We start from the raw sequence: 19,911 nt of genomic DNA on the forward strand, positions 1-19,911 counted from the left end.
ATGTATAATTACATATCATTTCTAGAACTGTAAAATTTGGAGTTAAAGGATGAATTGCAAGAATCTAGTGCAATATAAGGGTATGGAGAAATAGATATGTATCTCCAACGTTAATCCATATAAATACTACGTGACCATGCCAGAGACATCTGATCACAGAGGTGAAGTTATGTTGCATATTATATAGAAAAAACTGTCCAAAGGCTGTAGTCTTTTCAAGAAGCAATGTTAGGCAATAAACTTGCATAACACATGATAAACAAATACTTATGAAGTTCTAGATGTATAACATAAACAAAACAACTGTTATATTTTAAAAATCTTAATGGCAGTACAATAGAAGAATTTTCAAGGTCTACAGAAGTTTTGCTGAAACTGGGGACCTGTAAACTGTGGAGACTCTTATGGTTTGAGCAGTCAATTTCTTCATGAACTTAGAACTGAGATAATGGGGTGGAGTTTGGGTTTCTTAATTTTGCCCTCTCTTGGAACTGGTATTTTAGTAGAGGAACATAGTAAAGTGATTCTAGCATGCAGGTAAATAGGGCTGTGGGAATGAGTAACTGAAGTTATGGTCAGTATGTAGATTAAGGGTTATTCTATTGTTTGAATCTGTAAGCATTAAAACAAAGCAAGCATGCAAGTCAAAATACAGAAATAGATCTATAAAAACGTACCAGTTTTGTGTATTTCTAATAAAGCATTCTGCACAGTGAGCAGAAAACTTCAAATTAGACTCAAGAATGTCACCATAACAGTCTGCAAAGGTAGCCCAACAGTTAACACAGATAATCAGAGCACTCTTAGTGGACCTTAAGAGTTTTGCAGGCTTTGTACATTTCCTAGGGGGAAAAAGAAAAAAATAAGAAGGATAATAAGAATTTGAAGAGGTTTTAAACAGTTGAAGCAGGCCACATGGAATAAGAAAGTTTCTTGTTCTCATTTTACAACTGGACTTCTGAAGCACATAATAGTTGATTGACTTGCCTGGGATCACACACAGCAGTTGTATTAAGACTAGTAAATAAATTCAAATAGTCTTTGTCTATATACAGTTCCTTAGGCCATCTCCCTTCTGTAAAATGAATTCTGAAAACTTCTTTAATGCCTCAGTTATATAAAGCATCAAGACTGTTTTAGAGAAACAAAACAGAGCTGACAGTTCAATAATGAAGTAATCAAGCTTGTTTTCCCTTTGTTTGTAATTTGGAATTAGGTGTAATTATAGATTAATAAGTTTCAATAAATGTCTAGATTGTACATGTTAAGGACTCCCGTATGAAGAATTCTGAAGTCCATGTTTGCATCCAATAGGTCCTTCTTGGAAAGTTATTTTGTAACTTTGAATGAGACTTTGATTAAATAAATTTTATTTACAGCATTCCAGTAATGTGGAATAATGTCCCTATTCAGGAGGTTACCAAAACCCATCATTTCATGTAGTTAAGACTAGATATATACTGAAGTCTTTTTTGAAATTGTCATTTGTCTAAGGATTCTGAGCATCTTTTATTACTGTGCTAATATGTTTTCTTTCTGCTTTCATGTCTCTTTTTCAACTCTGAAAAAAATTTGCATATTTATCAGACATTGATACACCATTCCAATTTAAGCAATCCAAATTCAATAAATATCTGAGAGACCTGCTATGTGTAAATTCTAACAAAAATTAAACTGTTGTGTTCAGATCTGTGTCTTTACATAATCATACAAATTTAGAACTTGTTTGGAATTGTTAGAATAAAAAGCAGTGTAAAAATAATATAAATTTTTTAAAAAATTTTTTCCATATACCTTTTTTAATAACCAAATTTGAAACATTTAAATCTTAAACATAACTGCCATGTGTTCCTTTCTCAATGCAACAGCAAACTTCAGTCTATATAAAAACAAATCTTGTATTTTATTTCCAAGGCACTGAAATTCTGTAGTAGAACTGTGTAACGTGAACTGCACTTAAATTACATTTCTTTCCTTCAGAAAAATCAGTCTAAATGCTGCCAATAACTGATATGCTTTTGGCACATTTCACTGTAGTGTAGAACTTATTTTCTGGATTACAGATAGGAAGACTTTATTCTCTGAAATGTAGAGGTGTGGAAAAGGAGTAATTCAACTTCAAACAGGAAATCTGATGTATACCTAAGAGGAATAATATAGTTGTGGTACAGTGTTAGCTCAATTCACTGAGCTTGAACCCTTTTTCAGAGGTTCAAGCTCTAGGCAGTCCAGCTGTTACATATGAAAGAAAGCAATATTAATTGTAAGAACTAGAGAAAGCTTTTGGATTATAATTGTAATTGGGGTAATTTTGTAAAATTCATTAGCATGATCTCATTTGAAAAAATGTAAAAAGTAAATTCAGGTAAAATTCTGTCAGGTTTCCATTGACCCGGGTACTCATAATGTGTTAATTTACATCAGAGAAACAGCAGTGTGTGGAAATTGGCCAGCAGATAGGATTTAGTTATTTTTCATTAGCATTTGGACTTTGATGAAGGGGAACAGAAAAGAGTTGTTTGACCTTTCAGTGCTTAAATTATTAAAGAGCAAATAGATTTGAGGTCTAGATGCTTGCAAATCTAATTTGTCTTGTGGAGTCAGGATTAAAAGACATTTTGAGTTTGAAATTGCTCCAGTTGACTTACTTCTTTCTTTAAAGTATCTGAAAATGAGTAGACGGCAGGCATCTGAGAGGTACACGAGGAGTAGTGCATGTAGTATTTATCACAGGGAAAGAAGCATTTTAATACAGATTTGTTTCTAAAACAGCCACTGTCTGTAGCTTTAATCACTGAGTGACGAAATGAAGAGAATCCTCATTTCAGCCAGGACTGAAACAGGTCATATTACCTTATCTGGTCTGAAGTCCCTCATATTCATGCCTGTTTCAAGAAGTAACTTAGTTTATTATCCATCATTCTTTAGTGAAACTGTGGGATTCTTACATTTGCTGCAGTATTAGGCAAGCATATCCAGCTTCACTGCCTTGCAAGGATAAATGTTTACATCACCTTCTGCCTTTGTTTCCTATACTCCATTTAAGTTTACAAATGGTATTTATTGTAAATTCACTGCAAATTAATAGTTAGAGGAGGCAACATGCTGTTTTCAAAGTAGCTTGGAACCCCAGTTCTAAGGAACTCTTATTTTGTTCTAGAAAATTTATTGTGAAAATCATGTCAAAATTTGATTTGTAAGAAAAACCCCAAGATTTTAATGTAGATATTCCATGGCTAGTTTTTTTGCAAATCAGTTCCCACAGGATCAAAGAATGATTGCTGTGGATTGACCTTCATTTACTACTCAGCATGGAATTAATCAACTAATGAAAATCTTTCTGTTTGTTATGAAGACTTTGTTGCACAGAGCTGCAAAATGTACAGGCAGAGACCTTCAAGTGAACCCTCAAGACATTTCTGTGTCCTTGGCTGTACTAAATTTATTCATGGTTAGATTTCTGTATGAAGTTCAGCATTAAACTAAAACATTTAAATTTGGGTATCTACTTCTAGTTGTCTACATGTGAGCTTTGTATTTCGTTACTGTTATCAGTGGAGTCTGAGAGGCAATTAGTTTGACCCAAAAGTAGACACCTTCTTTCTGCTGAGTTCTCTGAGAATTGTAGGTGTGCAGACATCTTCATGAAAGCAAATAGGTTTGAGTGTGTTCACATTAAACTAAAGCTCCACAATGTTGTAAGTCTTAAGACAGAAGAAGAGGTATTGATTGCATTCTCAGAGTTAACTTTCTGGGCATTTTTTTGTGAGCAGAGAAGTTCAGCATCTCCTACTGAAGATGCTAGATCTTAAAAATCATCAGGGTCTGGGGCACATAATCAGTAAGTCTGGTAAAAAAACACTAAGATGATCAATAAAATTGGCTTTTTCTGCCCCTTGGTGATACTAGACTATGAAGACTCAAAAGACCTTAAATGGTGGTGTCATAAAATTATGGAGGGGTTTGGGCTGGAAGAGACCTTTAAAGATCATCTAATCCAACCCCCTGATATGGTCAAGGGACACCTTCCCCTAGACCAGGTTACTTAAAGCCCCATCCCTCCTGTCATTGGACAGTTCATCCCTTTATTTCTAAACCAGTTTTGCCTTCAGAAGGGAAGTAGCCATGTAGCTATGTAGGCATAGGACTAAGCCAGTAAACCCTGCTGGGTCCAGACTGAGGTGGTTCTGCAGAAGTTCAGCCCATGTGTCCCTGTACTTTGGACAGAATCTTCTGTACACATAATTCTCTACCTACAGATGACAGAAGAGTAACATGTCAGGAGACTCTGTGGATATCTCTTTTTTAAGAAAGCTCCTATGCAGAGATTGCTGGTTTTTATGAACTGTCAACTGGAAAGATTATAAATTGTTAGTGGATGTAGATGATACGCAAAAATGTGGACACGTTGCCACTTCGACATCAATTATCCAGATTGACTTCTTTGCTGGGATTCAAGATTCCAGGAGACAAATACTGATTAAGAACCACTGGTCCCCAGTGAAGCAATAAATTTGTAAGCCAGTCCTCTTCAGAGACACGGACTTCCCACATCACAAATTTAAAAGCACTGACTCAGTCTTTTAGAGCAACTGCAAGGGTATAATGATTACACTGTTTGCATATACAGCAGAAATTGCAGTTTCTTTGTTCCTGTCTGAATGTCCATAGCACCTTTACAGTGGAGAGGGATGGACTGTTCTCTGTAGGTCCCAGTACAGCAGAGACTGCAAGTGCAAACTGACTTGCCTTGCAGAATGCAGAAACTGAAAAATACAGTTGCCTGTAAGATGTGTAAAAGTGCTTTGCTGAGTGATAAGAACTTCCATCAAAAAGTGCTTTATACTTGCTCAGCAATAGTCAATATGCCACTGAAATTTTACTTTGTGCTTTTATAAATACTTCTAAAGTCAACAGTTAAGCAAACACTGGTCCCTGTCTCTCTGTAATTTGTCTTCATTTTTATCTTAGTACTAATTTAATTTCATTTAGGTAAGATAAACAGATAGAGAAAGGACTCTATAGCTTTATACTTGCTTTAGTGAACAAAATAATACTTAATTCTACATTTTAGCACTGATTAAGTACACCTTTTCTGTACAAGAGTTTGAAGAAAATGTCCTTTGCATTTGCTTTTGTGAAAAGCTGTGGTGCAAATGGTTAATTTTGTTTTTCCAGAAAAAAATGAATATGAAAGCATGAATCCATTCCACAGATTTATACACCTGAATATTAAAATGTCATTTTCTTCCTGTGTTCTTTGCTTTTAACAGTTCTTTTCTTCCAGTAAATATTGGTAGGCTGTTATGGATGGTGGGATGGTTTGACTACCCAAGTTTTAAAATAACCACTGTTTCTTTCGTTCTTTTCTTTCACTCTCTTAGTGTCTATCAAATCGTTGTTGAGGAAGAGCGCCCACGGAGGACCAAAAAGACAACTGAAATCCTGAAGTGCTACCCAGTGCCCATTCATTTCCAGAATGCCTCACTCTTGAATTCCCAGTACTACTTTGCTGCAGAGATTCCAGCCAATGGTTTACTAGCTGCTCAGCCTTTTACTATTGGTGATAACAAAACCTACAGTGGTTTTTGGAATACTCCTCTTCTTCCTCATAAGAGCTACAGCATCTATTTTCAAGCTGCTAGCAGAGCCAATGGGGTAGGTCTTGCAATAGGCATGGTTTTATACAGTGTTTGTGTGTAAATAAATGATTGGCATCAACTAGCAGGATGCCCAATTTATTTGCTAATGAGAAAATGAAGTAACCGTGAAATTTAACACACTGTGTTTAAAAAATAGCAGTTTTCCTAACACAATATTGCTTAGTGATTAAAGGTTACAGGAAAGAGGAGGGGAAAACCACATTTTGTCAGTAGTGAGCAGGCAAAGAAGTACGGTGCCATTCTGTCTTACTAGCTAAAAGTCCAGTGGCTGTGTTTGATGGGCTTTTTTCCTTCCTTCTTGTTTTTTTCTTGTTTAGAACAAGAAAATGTTGTGATTTCTTTCGTTACATTTAAGCCAAACATGATTGCAGATTTTAGCACATCTCTCTTGGCATGTCCAGTCCTGTTACCTTAGTTTGTAACATCTTGATCTCCCTTTTTCTTATTTGGTTGCCCTGATTGAATTAGAAATCCCTTTCTTCAAACAAATTAAAAAGAAAAGGAAGTAGATGGAACTGAAATGAAAAGTGTTTAAAAAGATCCTCACAGATCATGTTTCATCAGGCTAATTCTTCCTGGAATTGTTTTTCATTTCCTGGACAGACCTACCCAGAGCCCTGCAATTCTTGATAAGCTTTGGCTGTCTGTGCTGACAGCCTGGAAATGTTTTCTGCCAGAAACCATAATGGTCCCTCATTCACAGTGTACCGACAGTGCAGAAATGTGAAACAGCATTGATTATTTTTTCTTTCTAAAATTGTCTTAACACGATGCTTCAAACTATACTTTCTGTAAGAAAAAAAAAAAAATCTCCCAAGGTCATTATGTTGCCAGAGTTAAAAAGCTGAACCCTTCCTTGCCTGTGCTTCTGTGAATATCTTTCACATTTCCTTCTTTTAGAGGAATCAAGTGGAATGTTTATGTACCATACCCAAGCAGCATTGGTCCATATTATGAATGCATTTTTGAGTTAGCTAATAAGCAGTTAAATATTGAATGGAGCACATTCTGCTCTGCCATTTTATTAGTACTTTTAAGAATAGAATCATGGGTGACTTTCTTTGTTTAGAAACACAAGATGTGACCTTTTTCCTCTTTATTTGACACAGGAAACTAAAATTGACTGCGTCAGGGTAGCCACAAAAGGTATGTTTTTATTATGTCATGTATTCTGTACTTCATCTTGTTGACCTTCCCCTCACATGGTATTTGAAAACTTCCAGAAATGTTTATATTGCTAAAAGAGATCACTAAACATATTACAGAATTTTCATAGAATCATTTGCATCCTTAGCTGAGATCTAGGAAATTTGTTTGTTTGTTTGTTTTTAGTCATAAATGTATTAATTACTTTTGGTATCTGCTTGAACACAGGGCTCTTAAAATATATTCTGTGGGTTTTTATATGATCTCACAATAAATATTTTGTGCTTACATTCACACATATATATATATATATATATATATAGTAGAGTTGTAAAATTGCCAATTGCAGAGTACATACTAGCTGCTTATACATCCGTAGTGAAAAATTGCCCCTTACTTGTAAGCAATTACCTTAACTTAATTGCTGTATAAAAAAGAAGTGGAGAAATCACGTTCTTCATTTTAATGAGACAGATCAGCTATATTTACTCAACTGTCAGCACATGATATTACCATTTGTGAGACAGATATGTACACTTGAGACAGTACTGGCTATAGGTTTTGTCTCCAAACAGGGAAAGGTAAACATGCTGCTGATCTATTTATCTTTGGGGGCTAGATCTATCTGTGATTGTCTTTGTAGTCTCACTTTTTTAGTACCTTTAGGTGGTGGCAACTTAAAAGCCTAAAAAGAAGTGACTAACTAAAAAGAAGTGATGGAATAGTACAGTTTACTTGGAGATTGTAGTAGAGGAACTGGAAGGAGTGTGGTGCTCTGAGTAGGAGCAGGTAATACCACCTGACAGGGCGCCTGGCAGGAGCATGAAACAAAAACTGCTTCATCCCTGTACTTCTGCACCTTGCTCATGACTGTCTCAGTGACTACCCCAATGGAATTGATCCCACCATGATTTCCTTCACAATTCCATCACCACCTCTAAGTCTAAATGGGGTGGATGAGAAGGTCACTACTTAAAAGTAACAGAAATGTTAGCATAAAGAGCATAAAGTTGTCCCCATTGAAAGTTTGGATACTCCCTACCGTGACAAATACATTTTTGTGTCTCTTTGAGCTCATTCTTGGCTTCTTTTCTTTTCCAAACCAAAGGAAGTAGTTTAAATTTTCATTTACTAACTGACTGCTTACTAAACCATAGAAATCTTTCAAATATCTGAACTCAACCCAAATATAACACAGATGAGAGATTAATTCCAGATGCAGGTGAAATCTTGTATTGTTTTCAAATAGCTTCAGAGATATCAGGAGTGAACTACATTATACCAGAAATCATAATAGATGATTACAGGAATGGATTTTAAATTTTTTGAAGATTTGTATTCCTGATCACTAAAGGATGTTCAACTATTTAAATTACTTGACTGACTGACTGAAAATTTTTACTCTCATTTGAGAAGCGAGGGTAACTTTGTGGATTGGAATAGCTCCCATAGCAACAAGCTACTTTGAGCTAACCCATTTGGCAATGGAAATGTGAGAAATGCAGCTTTTATTTTAAACAAATCTCCCTACATTCCTGTTTTGAAAGCATGTTTCATATTTTTTCATAATAAAATAATGTTAGAAGTTGTTGTTAGGACTTTTTTTTTTTTTTTCTAAACAGAGGTATCCTTAATGGTATTTATAGCCCCTAAAATAAAAATTTTCTTAGGGGGGCTACAGTAAAGCACTGATTTCCATGATTTTAAACCGAATGCTTGTATTATATTTTTAATCTGTATTAATCTTAAAAAAATTAAATGGACACCATGGGATATTTTAATATGGTATTAAAAGTAGCTGTCTGCACAGATGTTTTCCCTTTGGTTCTAACAGAGATACTTAAGGGAAAAGCAGAATGCTGTGCTTGCTCTGGACCTTCCACATTTGGGTTAGAAAAAAAACCAGAAAACATGCTCTATGTCTGTAGGTCAGGAATCACTATACCTGCATTGGGACAAGACTTAAAATTGTCCTCTCTCATTCTCCTCTCCTGTTCAACACCCACGAACAGCTCGGTACAGTAGCTCAGTACATTCATGTTGTTTGTACCCCAGTAAGCAACGCCTGCTCTGACCACTCTGTCAGATTTCTTAGACTTGCAGTTTTCCACTGAGCTTTGAGACTGCAGTGTAGCTACTAGACAGTAAGCTACTTAAGCTCTATGTGCTTGTTTTGTCCATCTATTTATGTGCCATAGTGCTTCTGGCAAATAAGATTGGGAACGCTCTCCAGAACTACATCTAGTTTTCACATACTAGTAACATCCCTGGAATATTCATAATCTGAGCTTCTCTTATCTTTAGAAGTTCAAGTTTGGTGTTTTTTAAAGCTAGAGGAAGTGCTTCAGACCATTCATGTATAAAACTGGTGCAATCTTCTTTTGGATTACGGTCTGATCCTAAAAATACCCACAGCCTTGTGTAGGCCATTGTAGATTCTACTGTGTGGGAAACCATATGCTTTCACAAAATTACAGAATATTCTGAATTGCAAGGGATCACCAAATCCAGCTCTTAAGTGAATGGCCCATATGGGGGTTGAACCCACAACCTTGGCGTTCTTAGCACCATGCCCTGACCACCTAAGCCCTAATCAAGTTAATGATGTACCTAAATTTGCACACAGAGTAGTCTCATTGACTACTTCACAACAGTTCTGTCTCAAAGTAGACATGTAAGTATTTTACTAGATAAAGGCCTGTGCCCTTCCTAGGATCAAGGTCACTCAAGGCAACTTTAAAGTTGCGGCTCCACTGAGCTAGCTGAGATTGGCCAAGCCACCTCATTATGGTTAGCCTGTTTGGAGTCCACCCTGAGGACTGATATGGGGATTCAGAGAATGTCACTAGCAGACCTATGTTACTTGCTAGTTATATTCCCTTTAACTATCTCACCTCCAGATAAGGAAGTTGTTGGTACCCTTACCATCACTGAGAGTTGATTTTATCACTGTCATGCAGTGTTCATTCCATGGCCCACCATACACTTTTTAATTTTTTGTTAAAATAGAAATACATAACTGTAATATAAACATAATGTTCGTGTCCCAGATCCAGCAGAGCTGTTCTGGACCTTGAAAACAGTTTTCCCTCCCGTTGATGTCTGCCGGAATAACATCTGTACTTTACTGTCAAGCATGTGCTCAACTGGCAGACACTAAACCTTGTTGCATGTTGTATCAGAGACCAAGTGCACCAGATAGTTTATTATCATATTGATAGGTTTCCTTTTAGAAGAGTACAGCCTATCTCCAGAAAAGTGCAGCCTAATTCTACTGGGTCGCATGCATGTCTCGGGTCAGTAGCTAGATAATACTTTCTCATTCCATCAAGTATATTTTAAACAACTGCAATTTGTACCCTTTTAAAATATGATCTTGTTTTATGAACGTTACATTTTTTCAAACAAAACCTCTGTTAAATGTGTTCTTTTAGAGATCATATAAAAATCCTGGTTGCAGTGATTACAAGTAAAAAAGTAGGATGAGAATGTTTGATTTTGTAGAGCTGAAGGTTCTCCTTCTGCTTCTGATGAAGTCAAAGGAAGCCTTTGCCACTGACTTTGTTAGCAGAAGGATCATACAGCACATCAGTATGATGTGGAGTCTCCTGATCTCAGTTTTCTTCAGAAAGGCTTCTGGGACCTCTGTGACTATTTGGTGTATATACAAATGGGGAGACTGCAGGGTTTCCACTCCCATTATTTTTGACAAGATAATTAAACAAACAAACAAACAAAAATCAGGAATAGCTTTTTGTACCAGTGGTAATAAAGGTTGTCATATATTGCTTGAAATACAGCTTTCATATTCCTACTCTTTCTTCAAGCTAAATGACTGTAAAATCTCAACAGACTAAGTTGAAAACATTCCAAAACTCCTCCAAGTTTATTACTATCAACTTTGTGGTGGTTTGTGATTTATATTAAGACTATATTTCCTGATATGACTTACAACACTGTCTGGATAGAAGCATCTTGATTATCTCCTAGGAATGCAGTTCTCAAGAGGGAGGCATCATTGTTCTAATTTTGCAATATTGGAAGGCTTTCATTAATTATGAGAGAGAAAAGGATATTATAATATTTTAAATCCAATAGCAACAGTACTCTAGAAGCTACTATCAACACTGCATTTCAGTGTTGCAGAGGGATATTTCAAAATATTATGCAGCAGCAGTTTTGAGTTTAATTGTCTGCAGATGGTAGATGATCTATTTTCCTCTCTCGCTGCCACATTTCTAATAGCACCCAGGCTGTTCTATGTAAATGAGTGATCTTTCATATAATTTTGTCCTTAATTTTCCAATATTTTTTCTTTGCATCATTCTCCAGCTGCATCATGTTGGATCTGACCTTTTAATTTTTTTTATATTCCTTAATATATATGTATCACAGCGTGCTTAACCATTTAGAGGCAATCACAGAACTGCCAGAAAACAAAGAAATAACAGATTTTATTAATGTGAGCCATGGTAATAGTTGTCTGTAGCAGACAGTGGTTGTTATAACTCAGTCAGAAAAGTCTGGGTATTTCAGGGCAGGTCAATTCAGGGTTTTCAGCTTTTTCTTGTGAACTTGAAACTCAGACCTCGGACAGTTACACACGTACCTAATTAAAAGTGTGCCACCTCTCAGTGGTCATTCTCTGTGTGCTGAGCATTAAGTATATGTGTAGTGTGCACATTTTTAGAACAGTGACCCAAGTGGTTACAAGAAAAATTAATCTTAACTAGCTCAAAAACGCTTTACATTAAAGTTATCTTTAAAAAATTGTAGGAAAAATGTAGTAATATGAAATAGGAAAATAAAAATGAAACTAGCTCAAATTACTTGGAGAAGTTAATATTAGAGTAATCTGAATGATCAGCCTGTGTTCACTTAGAAAGCTTAGTGACTAGCAGAGCTGAAGAGCCTCCAGTTTCCTCAAATGCAGTAAATAATGTGCTTTGAGTCCTTTTCCTGAATGAAAGTCGCACGCGACAGCTTATTAATTTTCAGAATAACCACACTAACAACTGAAGATGAAAAGGAACTTGTGGGAGTTTTTTGGTTTTTATTTGTGAAGTTCAGACAATAAACGACTGACCGAGATTCTTCTTGCTGGCCTAGCTTCAGTCTGGCTTTTTTTTCCCTCATGCATGCTGACCTGGAACTCTTCCTTTGCCTTAGCTGCGATAATCGTGACTCAGCTTACAACACCATACATTCGCATCGCCCCTGCTGCAGGCGACGACCAGCTAACAGGTCAGATGTTCAAGTACAGACAAGTCATCATGCCCATTCTGTCTCTTTTTCTTTGGCTCCTTTTCCCCTGACAGGTTCTTCCTTTCCTGCCCATAAACAGTTTCCCTGTGTTAAAAGTTCCATTCTGTTTGTAATTTCTTCCTCAGCTCCATTAAATTCAGTGGTGTGCTTGGCACAAAAACTTACACACGCGTCCCTGTACGTACAACTCCGCTGCATGTGCTCATTGTGGTTGTGAACTGTGGAATGTTCCTTCAAGCCTGATGTTGTAAAAAGATCTCATCTTGCTCCATCCATAAATTGAATGAAAGTTTGAATATAGATATATATCTGTGTACCTGTTTGTTTTTTTTCTCTGTTATTGGATCAAGACAATAGAATTTCTAAATAATTTAGGCTCAGGAGTTGCATGTGCAAGTTAGGACAAAGATCTATATTAGTAGATTCAGATTTTTTTTCTGTGTAGTGGTAGGAAGATCATGTTTCCTGGCAAAATTTCAATATGAAAGAAAATAAAGAAATAGATTCATTTTTATTATGTCATACGTGACTTCTAGGATTAAAATAAAACACCTTAGCATGTGACATAAGAGAATGAGCAAGACTTAAGGATTTAAAATCTAATAGTCAAAGTAAACTCAGTATTCAAGTGGAACCATTATTAGGCTATATGTGGCTTGAAGGATGGCTCAGAATATGCCAGAAGACCTCTATGAACTTGGAGAAATGATTGATTTTGTCAGAAAATAAACCCATGCCTAAAACCTTTCAGGGATTTGCAAACATTGTTACTTTCAAACAGAACTAAAGAGCATTAAATACTCTAGAACCTGAAGTGATAAAATATGTAATGGGGGAAGTAAACCTAGTAAATCAGCTTTTAGTGTATGATAAGATCATTGCCTTTTTGAAGAATGTTCCTTGGGAAAGCACATTGTTCCCATGTTGCTACCAGGGTGTCTAAGAGGAGTTCAGATGTCTGGTATCTGGGTACTGCTACAGTTAATGAGAGGCAGTTCAATGATTCAGCTTAAGATAAGAGGATTAGTGACATGTCTGCTATAGCTTTTAATTCTGCAGTATGTGTAATAATAGCAAAGCTGAGTGATCCACAGTGTCCAAGTTACCTTGTCAATCAAGACAAAATTGCTGCATGTATACTTTCATTTTGTAATATTGTATGAACTAATCAGAATAACATACTTAGATGATGCCATTAAGTAGCTTGTTCTTGTTACTGCTGCTTGGCAGAAGCTGTGTCTGCATACATTTTTACACCTCAGTTATTTTTTTGTTTGACAATTCAAATAAAGCATTGAAGAGACAGGATCTCTTTCATATCCTAGAATTACAACAGGTTTTTATATCTTCATCACAGGATTCAAATCAGCTTCTATATTTTTCCATGTGGAGATTGAAATGTTTCTCTTCTCATGTTTTGTTTTTACTGTTTCTTTCAATGCAAAACTGGGTAGCTATTGGTAACACTGGAGACATGCCTGTTTCACAGGAAAGAGATGACTACAGTTCTTAACAGTGAGAGAAAAGAGATATAGCTAGCATAGGATAGCTGGCAAAGTATTTATTTCATTGCTTTGTCAGTAGTGGCATTGACAGTCTGTGGTTGTCTGTCATATCTGTGAATTTCGTTTCCTTTTTCTTGAAAAGAAAATAAAGATGTTCTACCAGAATCTAATTTTGTAGTGAAAAAGAAAGTATCAGATTATACCCACCCACAGCATTTATAGCTATCTGTGAAATGTATTGGAAAGCCTTTGAAATGCCCTCATCATCTTCCCAATCCCATCTCATGTTTGAAAGACTCTTCTCAAAAGGAAAGAAACATCTTCCTCCTTTTTTGCCACAACTACAATAACAAGCAAAAAAGCCTCACCCAGCCCACATGGCTGTCCCATGACAGCAACAAGAATTACTGTTTTTCTAGGGAGACATCCTGCCTAGGGGTCCTTAGGGCAGGCTTTTCAGCTTCAGGGCAGTATAGCAGTAATGGGACCTGCAGTATCCATGAGAAGCAAAAAGGTTTTCTTAAGGAGGTTTACAGAAACTGGACCACACATGCAGGACCTGGGAGTGATACACATTGTCCCCACATTTTTCTCCTATAAATTTCAAGACCGTAGAAAGGATTTTACATGTTTACATGTAAAAGGATTTGTTTATGTGAAGGTATAGAGCTGTTTCTGACTGTAGTTACCACAAGCCCTACAGCTGTAACTGTTAAATGTCACTTAGCATTTTCTGTTCAGTGCTTTTTCCTCACTTCTTTGCTCAGAACCAAAGTAATTACATTTGAGATCAAGAAATTACTTTCATCTTTTAGCATTTGAGGAGATACATAAGCGGCAGTGGGAAGGTCAAGGATGGCATTTTCTGTTTCTTTACATTGGAAGTTGATGCTTTTTGCATAATAAAAATTTAAAATCTTGGCTGTATTCCTGAATATCGTTACCAAATTTGAAAGGTCTTCCTCTTCACAAATATCATGATAATACAGCTCTGCTTTCAAGCCAATTCTACTTGCACTCATTTCCTCCATCCTCGTCATCAGCTCATCTTGCCTCTTACTGGTGCAGTTTATAAACAATGCATTATTAATTTCTCTTTGTCCTTCCTTTCTCCTTCCGTTTTCATATAAAAATAACAGGTTTTCCGTTTATAGGATTACGAGTTAGTTGCCCTAAATATCTTGAGAGACACTTCAGGTTGCCTTTGCAGCCTGTAGCAGAGAACTTTTTCTTGCAGTTGCACTTGAAATACCCACAGTGTAGTTGTCCTTGAGTTATAGCATAAGATAACCTAGTGTAAAAGCAACTGTGTGATTTTGAGTCTTAGAAGCCAAAACAGGGAAATTAATTTATTAGTTAATATATTATTACCAGAGATACAATAACTTAGTAGCTAAGAATTTAAACTTAGTGGATAGTGTTTAGTTTTCGATGTTACCTTACAAAAAGTGGCTAACTTGAAATTCACTCAATTGACCCTGTCCTCCAACAGACAAAGAGAATATCTGACTTACATCTATCTGTCTGTGAGGAAAAAGGATCCATGTTTTCATAACAAACACAGTTTAACATACAGTTGGAATCATGTAGGATGTTATCAAAAAACTTACCACACACAAATGTGACCGTATGATCTTAACTTCAAAGCTGAATAACAAATACATCTTTTTTGAGAAAGACTGAAATCATCTGCAGTTTGTTTCACTATTTTGTAAGAGACACTTCATGTAATAGGTTTAAATTGGCCATATTTGGTATTCACTTGGCCCTCATATATTCTATTCTCTCTGCATTCTGATAAAATAGCATGCTTGGAATCATAATTAGGGTGTTCATTCTTTCAGGCATTTTCTTAATTGTTGAAATATGTCTGAGATACTTGTATTTAAATTAAATTATTTCCATTTGTGATTTAGTGGAGCAGCCACTACTTCGCTGGATATTATTAAGACTGATTTCCATAGAACACCCTTTTTATGACACATTGTTAATTACACATCCAGCTGCAAGAGAGAACTCTGTATTGTACATTCCTCATACATGAAATTCTTGGTACAAATCACATGCAGCAAGATCTGTCAGAAGTTTTGTAAAGTAACAGATACTTAACAATTGGGAAGTTTTGGTGTTTCGTTTTTTTTTTTTTAAAGAAAGGGGAAAAAGCTTAAAATTTAATGATTTTTTTCCCGCACACGTGAAGGTCTAGACGATCACCGTATTTTATAAACTAGTTAAAAGCAGTCCTAAAATAATCCCAGTTGGTTTCTTCTCCCTTATGAAGTTACCACCATAATAAAATATACCCCTTTCTTCAGATGTGAATTCACTACATAGCAAGATTTATTTCTGTGTTCTGGGTCACATTCTGTTCTCATCCATTCCACTGTAAAAGTGAAAAAAAATGAACTGAAATCTTTGATTGATTAAATCGAAACTTCATGGAATTTTTTCACGTCAAGGGATTTACTCCAGTTTTGTACTGCGTTACTGAAAACATAGTTTGTTTATTAACAGATAAACCAACAGCATAAATTTGGGAAGGAGTGTTTTTGCTATTTACTTTGATTGTTTTGCTTTACAATGCATTTGAGGTGTAACAACATATGCTGGACAGACATTCACATTCATTTTTTCTCCATCCTGAACCATGTAACATTGATTTAGATATATTCTGAATGCTAAAATGTGAAGTGCTATTTTGGGCAATGTAGAATCCACTATTTTCTAGTTGAGACAATTTCCTACTTCAGTCTATAATAGCAAACCTACGTGCAGACACGTCTGTCTGCAGGTTCAATACACTGTTTTAGAAGTTTATTCTTGTCTTGATACTTCAGGACAACATTTGCATTAGTTGGAATTGTGGATAGTTATCCAGGTGAGAATAAGCACCTGTGTGCTGTAATGTCAAAGCCATACTGCAGTGCTGTTGCAAGGTCAAGTGATAAGGAAAGCAGAATGAGAGCGGATCTGACTCTCCAAAGTGAAATTCTAAGCCCATTTTTATGTGATGGCCCCAGCGATTGTTGTACCAGTTGTTCAAGGATTCTGGTCTTCTTGCTCAGCTGGGCAGAATGCAAAACAAGGAAACGTTTCTACTTTCTGCAGCACTGGCTGAATGCATTTCAATGGGCTGTGGTGTCATTTGTGATTTATTGCCCATTTTTGTTCTTTTATGTGTTATATTTGTCATTTTTGCAGTGACAGTTTCATCTATAAAACAGCATAGTTACAAGAAAATGTTAAGAGGATACAGGAGTGCCATGGGAGCTGCTGTTTCCTTTTCTCCCTTTTATTTCCCCTAGTACATTACAGAGTCAAATGTCAGGTTTTCTGTAAGACAGTGCAGCCAAAGCATCTATGCTTTTAAGCATAAGTACATTTTCCACAGAGCAACTGAGAAAGAGCTAAAGTTAAACAATAAGACAAAGAAGGCCCAAAAATAATGTTAGTAACTAACATTTCACAAATGGTGAAATAACCCATAATACAAATACAAGCCTTTGCCATCTGTACACAATAAAGAGCCCAACCTCATTAGAAGTCAGTTATCAGTGGGATTATATTAGTCATAATAAGTACGCCGCTTAATGTTTTAAAATAATAGTTCTTTTAACATTCTCTGGAAGTGGGACCCTCCCAACTCTCCTGTGTAAGTAGGAGAATAGGGAGGATAAACTGCAGAGGGCCTTGTCAGCAGTTTTATTCTGGCCATTGATGCTTCTGGTTGGCCAAGGGGGTGTGGGTTCTTCAGCTGTGCTGGTTCTGCATCGCTAGAGCCAGTGTGCTACAGACCTGGGACAGGAGCAGCTGGAGAAGATCCCATGAACTAGAGGAAAGTATCAACCTTCCCCCCTTTGGGAAGGACAAGTAGCCTAGTTAGGTATCTTTTTCACTGTAGAAAGTGTTTGTCTTTTATTCAGAGGAGTTAAAAAGTTGGTTGCCACAGAAGTAATAGTCAGTCATTGCAGGAGCTTTGTTACATCCCCCAAGAACAAAACCAGTCTGGAAGTTTGAGCCTTGCAGTACATACCTGAGAGAAAATTATGATTCCACATGTCTAATATGTCTTTCATAAAGAAAGTAATCCAAATTCAATGTAAGCCACTAAAGATGGGTCTGTTTGGTTCATTCTAGCTTGAAAAATAATCTGTTCTCTTAGTAATGTGTAATTTTCATGTCAGGATATCCGTGAGGCTGTTTGAGGTTGGACTGGGAGGAGACAGAGCTTTTCTTAATCACATTATAGAGAATGGAAGCATAAAACCCAGTCATGAAAGTAATGATAGGAATGAAATTACCAGGCTAAATTCTTTAACAAAGTGCAGGAATCTCTGCCATCTGTTTAGTACTGGTACCGGTCAGTATCACACCTACTCCAAAATGTTTCCAACATCAGCAATGTACAGAGAAGCAGAAAACCTAAAACAATGCAAAAATTCCAGTAGGTAATTTTTAGAGCATAGCTGTCATACAGTGTGTTGTTTCATTTCTGTATTAAAAAAAATATGCTTCTGATTTTAATATTTGAAAGAGAACATGTTTTGTATGTATCACAATGAAAAATTAAGGAGAGACAAGGGAAGACAAAGAAACTCAGAGATATAAGTAGTAACTAAAAAAACCTGTGAATTTCAGTGTTTCCCACCTGTAGTTTTTGATTGTATTCATAAAATGCTAAGCAATTTGAATTTTTAGTTTAAATAAAATGTGGGACCAGTTGTGAGTAAAAATAATCTGTAGTTCTTCAAATCTGCAAATTTGGTGTTTGTACCACTGCAGAGTTTGACAAATGTTTAAGGCAATATTACGTGGATTGCTTCTGTTTTAATGTGTAGTGAGCATTCAAATGTGTTACACATTTGAACACAACAAACAGAGTAGTGCAGCAAAGAGGAGAGTAATAATGTCAACTTTAAGCAAAAGTTAAGGAACATACCATCTTGGGCAAAATAATGTTTCAGCAATTTACTCTAGTTTAGTTTCCTTGAAATACCTCAAATCTTACTAAGTATCTGAGCAACATTTGTCTGCTTGGGTAACAATTCTATGGCTATGCAAGCCATAACTGGAGTTACTGATGAGTTTTTAACACCTTCTTCAGACGACATATTGAAAATGTTTGACTGCAAGAACCAATGATTTTAGAGTTCTGGGAAAGACACTCAGGTTTATCCATGCATTTTCAAGTCTTCATTTTTAAAAATTTTGAATTTTCATTTCCTTCCCTTCATCTGATTTTCTATCATTGCTGAGCACTAAGAAGTTTTTGTGTACATAGAAAATTCCCATGCAAATGGAAGTGGAGTCACAGTTTTTCATAAAAGTGAACAGAAATTGTGTTGCATGGTTTTAAGCAGTCAAAAGGGGAAATAAGTACTATCAGGTTCTGTTTAAACTTTTGAGTTCATGTCAGAAGCACAAAGAGAAACAGAGGAAAACCAGTAAATTCTAATTGGCCAGAAGCAAACAAAGTATTCTATAAACCTATTTTGAAGCAAAATATTTGCAATTTTCAGTATGCTGTCATTGAACTAGACTGCTTCTGGTTATGAGTAAATGTGTCAAAAATTAAAAGTGAAAAGAGCTGATGATAAAAATGACTGTTCAAGGCATTCTTAATCAAATAGAACAAGTGGAGATTTTCCTTTAACCCCTCAAACCTCCAGGAAATAAATGAAAAACAAAATGTAAATCAGTGATAACGATTCAGAGGAGGCCTAGTCTATTCTTGTCCCTGTACTAGAATACTGGTGCATTCAACATTATTTTGGTCTGAATAGGGTTTTTTATTGGCAATACTGTAAACATTTCTGAAATATGAACAAAAGAACTGCTACACTGTATGGCACAAAGACATATTTAGAATTCTGTGGAATTATATTTCCTTTGTTGTGCTGATTCTCCTTTCCAGTTCCTCTAGCTGACCTTCCTGCCCCAAAACAGAGTTGATTCTGAAATGATTTAAAAGAAAAAAGTTTTGAGTGTTTTTTCTTACTTTTTATAAACTTATCACAAACATATTTTTCTATTTCTTCATGTATCATTACATGTATAATTCCATTTATTCGTTAGTAGAATTAACTATGTTATGCTTTCTTCCAAGAAAATATGTGGGTAATGAATAATGAGAAGTAAATTCCAAGTGATTGTTTTTGAAGGATTTCTGAAGAATCCTTCATAAGGATTGCAGTGTGAAGGGAGGTGGGTAGTGGAAGTCACCAGGAATGTCAGCCTCATCTGTGAGCCAGTGGCAGCACAGCCCAAAACATCCATAGGTGTTCACACCTCCCACAGGCAGGGATTCCTGCATTATACTGCATTACCCTCTG

The 19,911-nt window shown here is 36.1% G+C and overlaps 1 protein-coding gene across 23 annotated transcripts in view; it reads left to right on the forward strand.

The window, feature by feature from the left end:
- The window catches only part of PTPRM (protein tyrosine phosphatase receptor type M), a 440,472-nt gene that overhangs the window by 257,723 nt on the left and 162,838 nt on the right, over positions 1-19,911 (forward strand). For 13 of the 23 annotated variants that reach the window (XM_086892431.1, XM_086892442.1, XM_086892464.1 and 10 more), the window contains exons 12-13: positions 5,385-5,658; positions 6,773-6,809. In XM_086892431.1, coding sequence (XP_086748557.1) covers positions 5,385-5,658; positions 6,773-6,809 — 311 coding nt within the window. Of the gene's footprint in view, positions 1-5,384; positions 5,659-6,772; positions 6,810-11,978; positions 12,054-19,911 lie in introns of all 23 variants that reach the window. The other 10 variants (XM_086892393.1, XM_086892399.1, XM_086892410.1 and 7 more) reach the window with 1 other exon arrangement.

The sequence above is a fragment of the Cyanistes caeruleus genome, chromosome 1 (genome assembly GCF_971803275.1).
Source record: "Cyanistes caeruleus chromosome 1, bCyaCae1.hap1.1, whole genome shotgun sequence".
Taxonomy (NCBI): Eukaryota; Metazoa; Chordata; class Aves; order Passeriformes; family Paridae; genus Cyanistes; species Cyanistes caeruleus.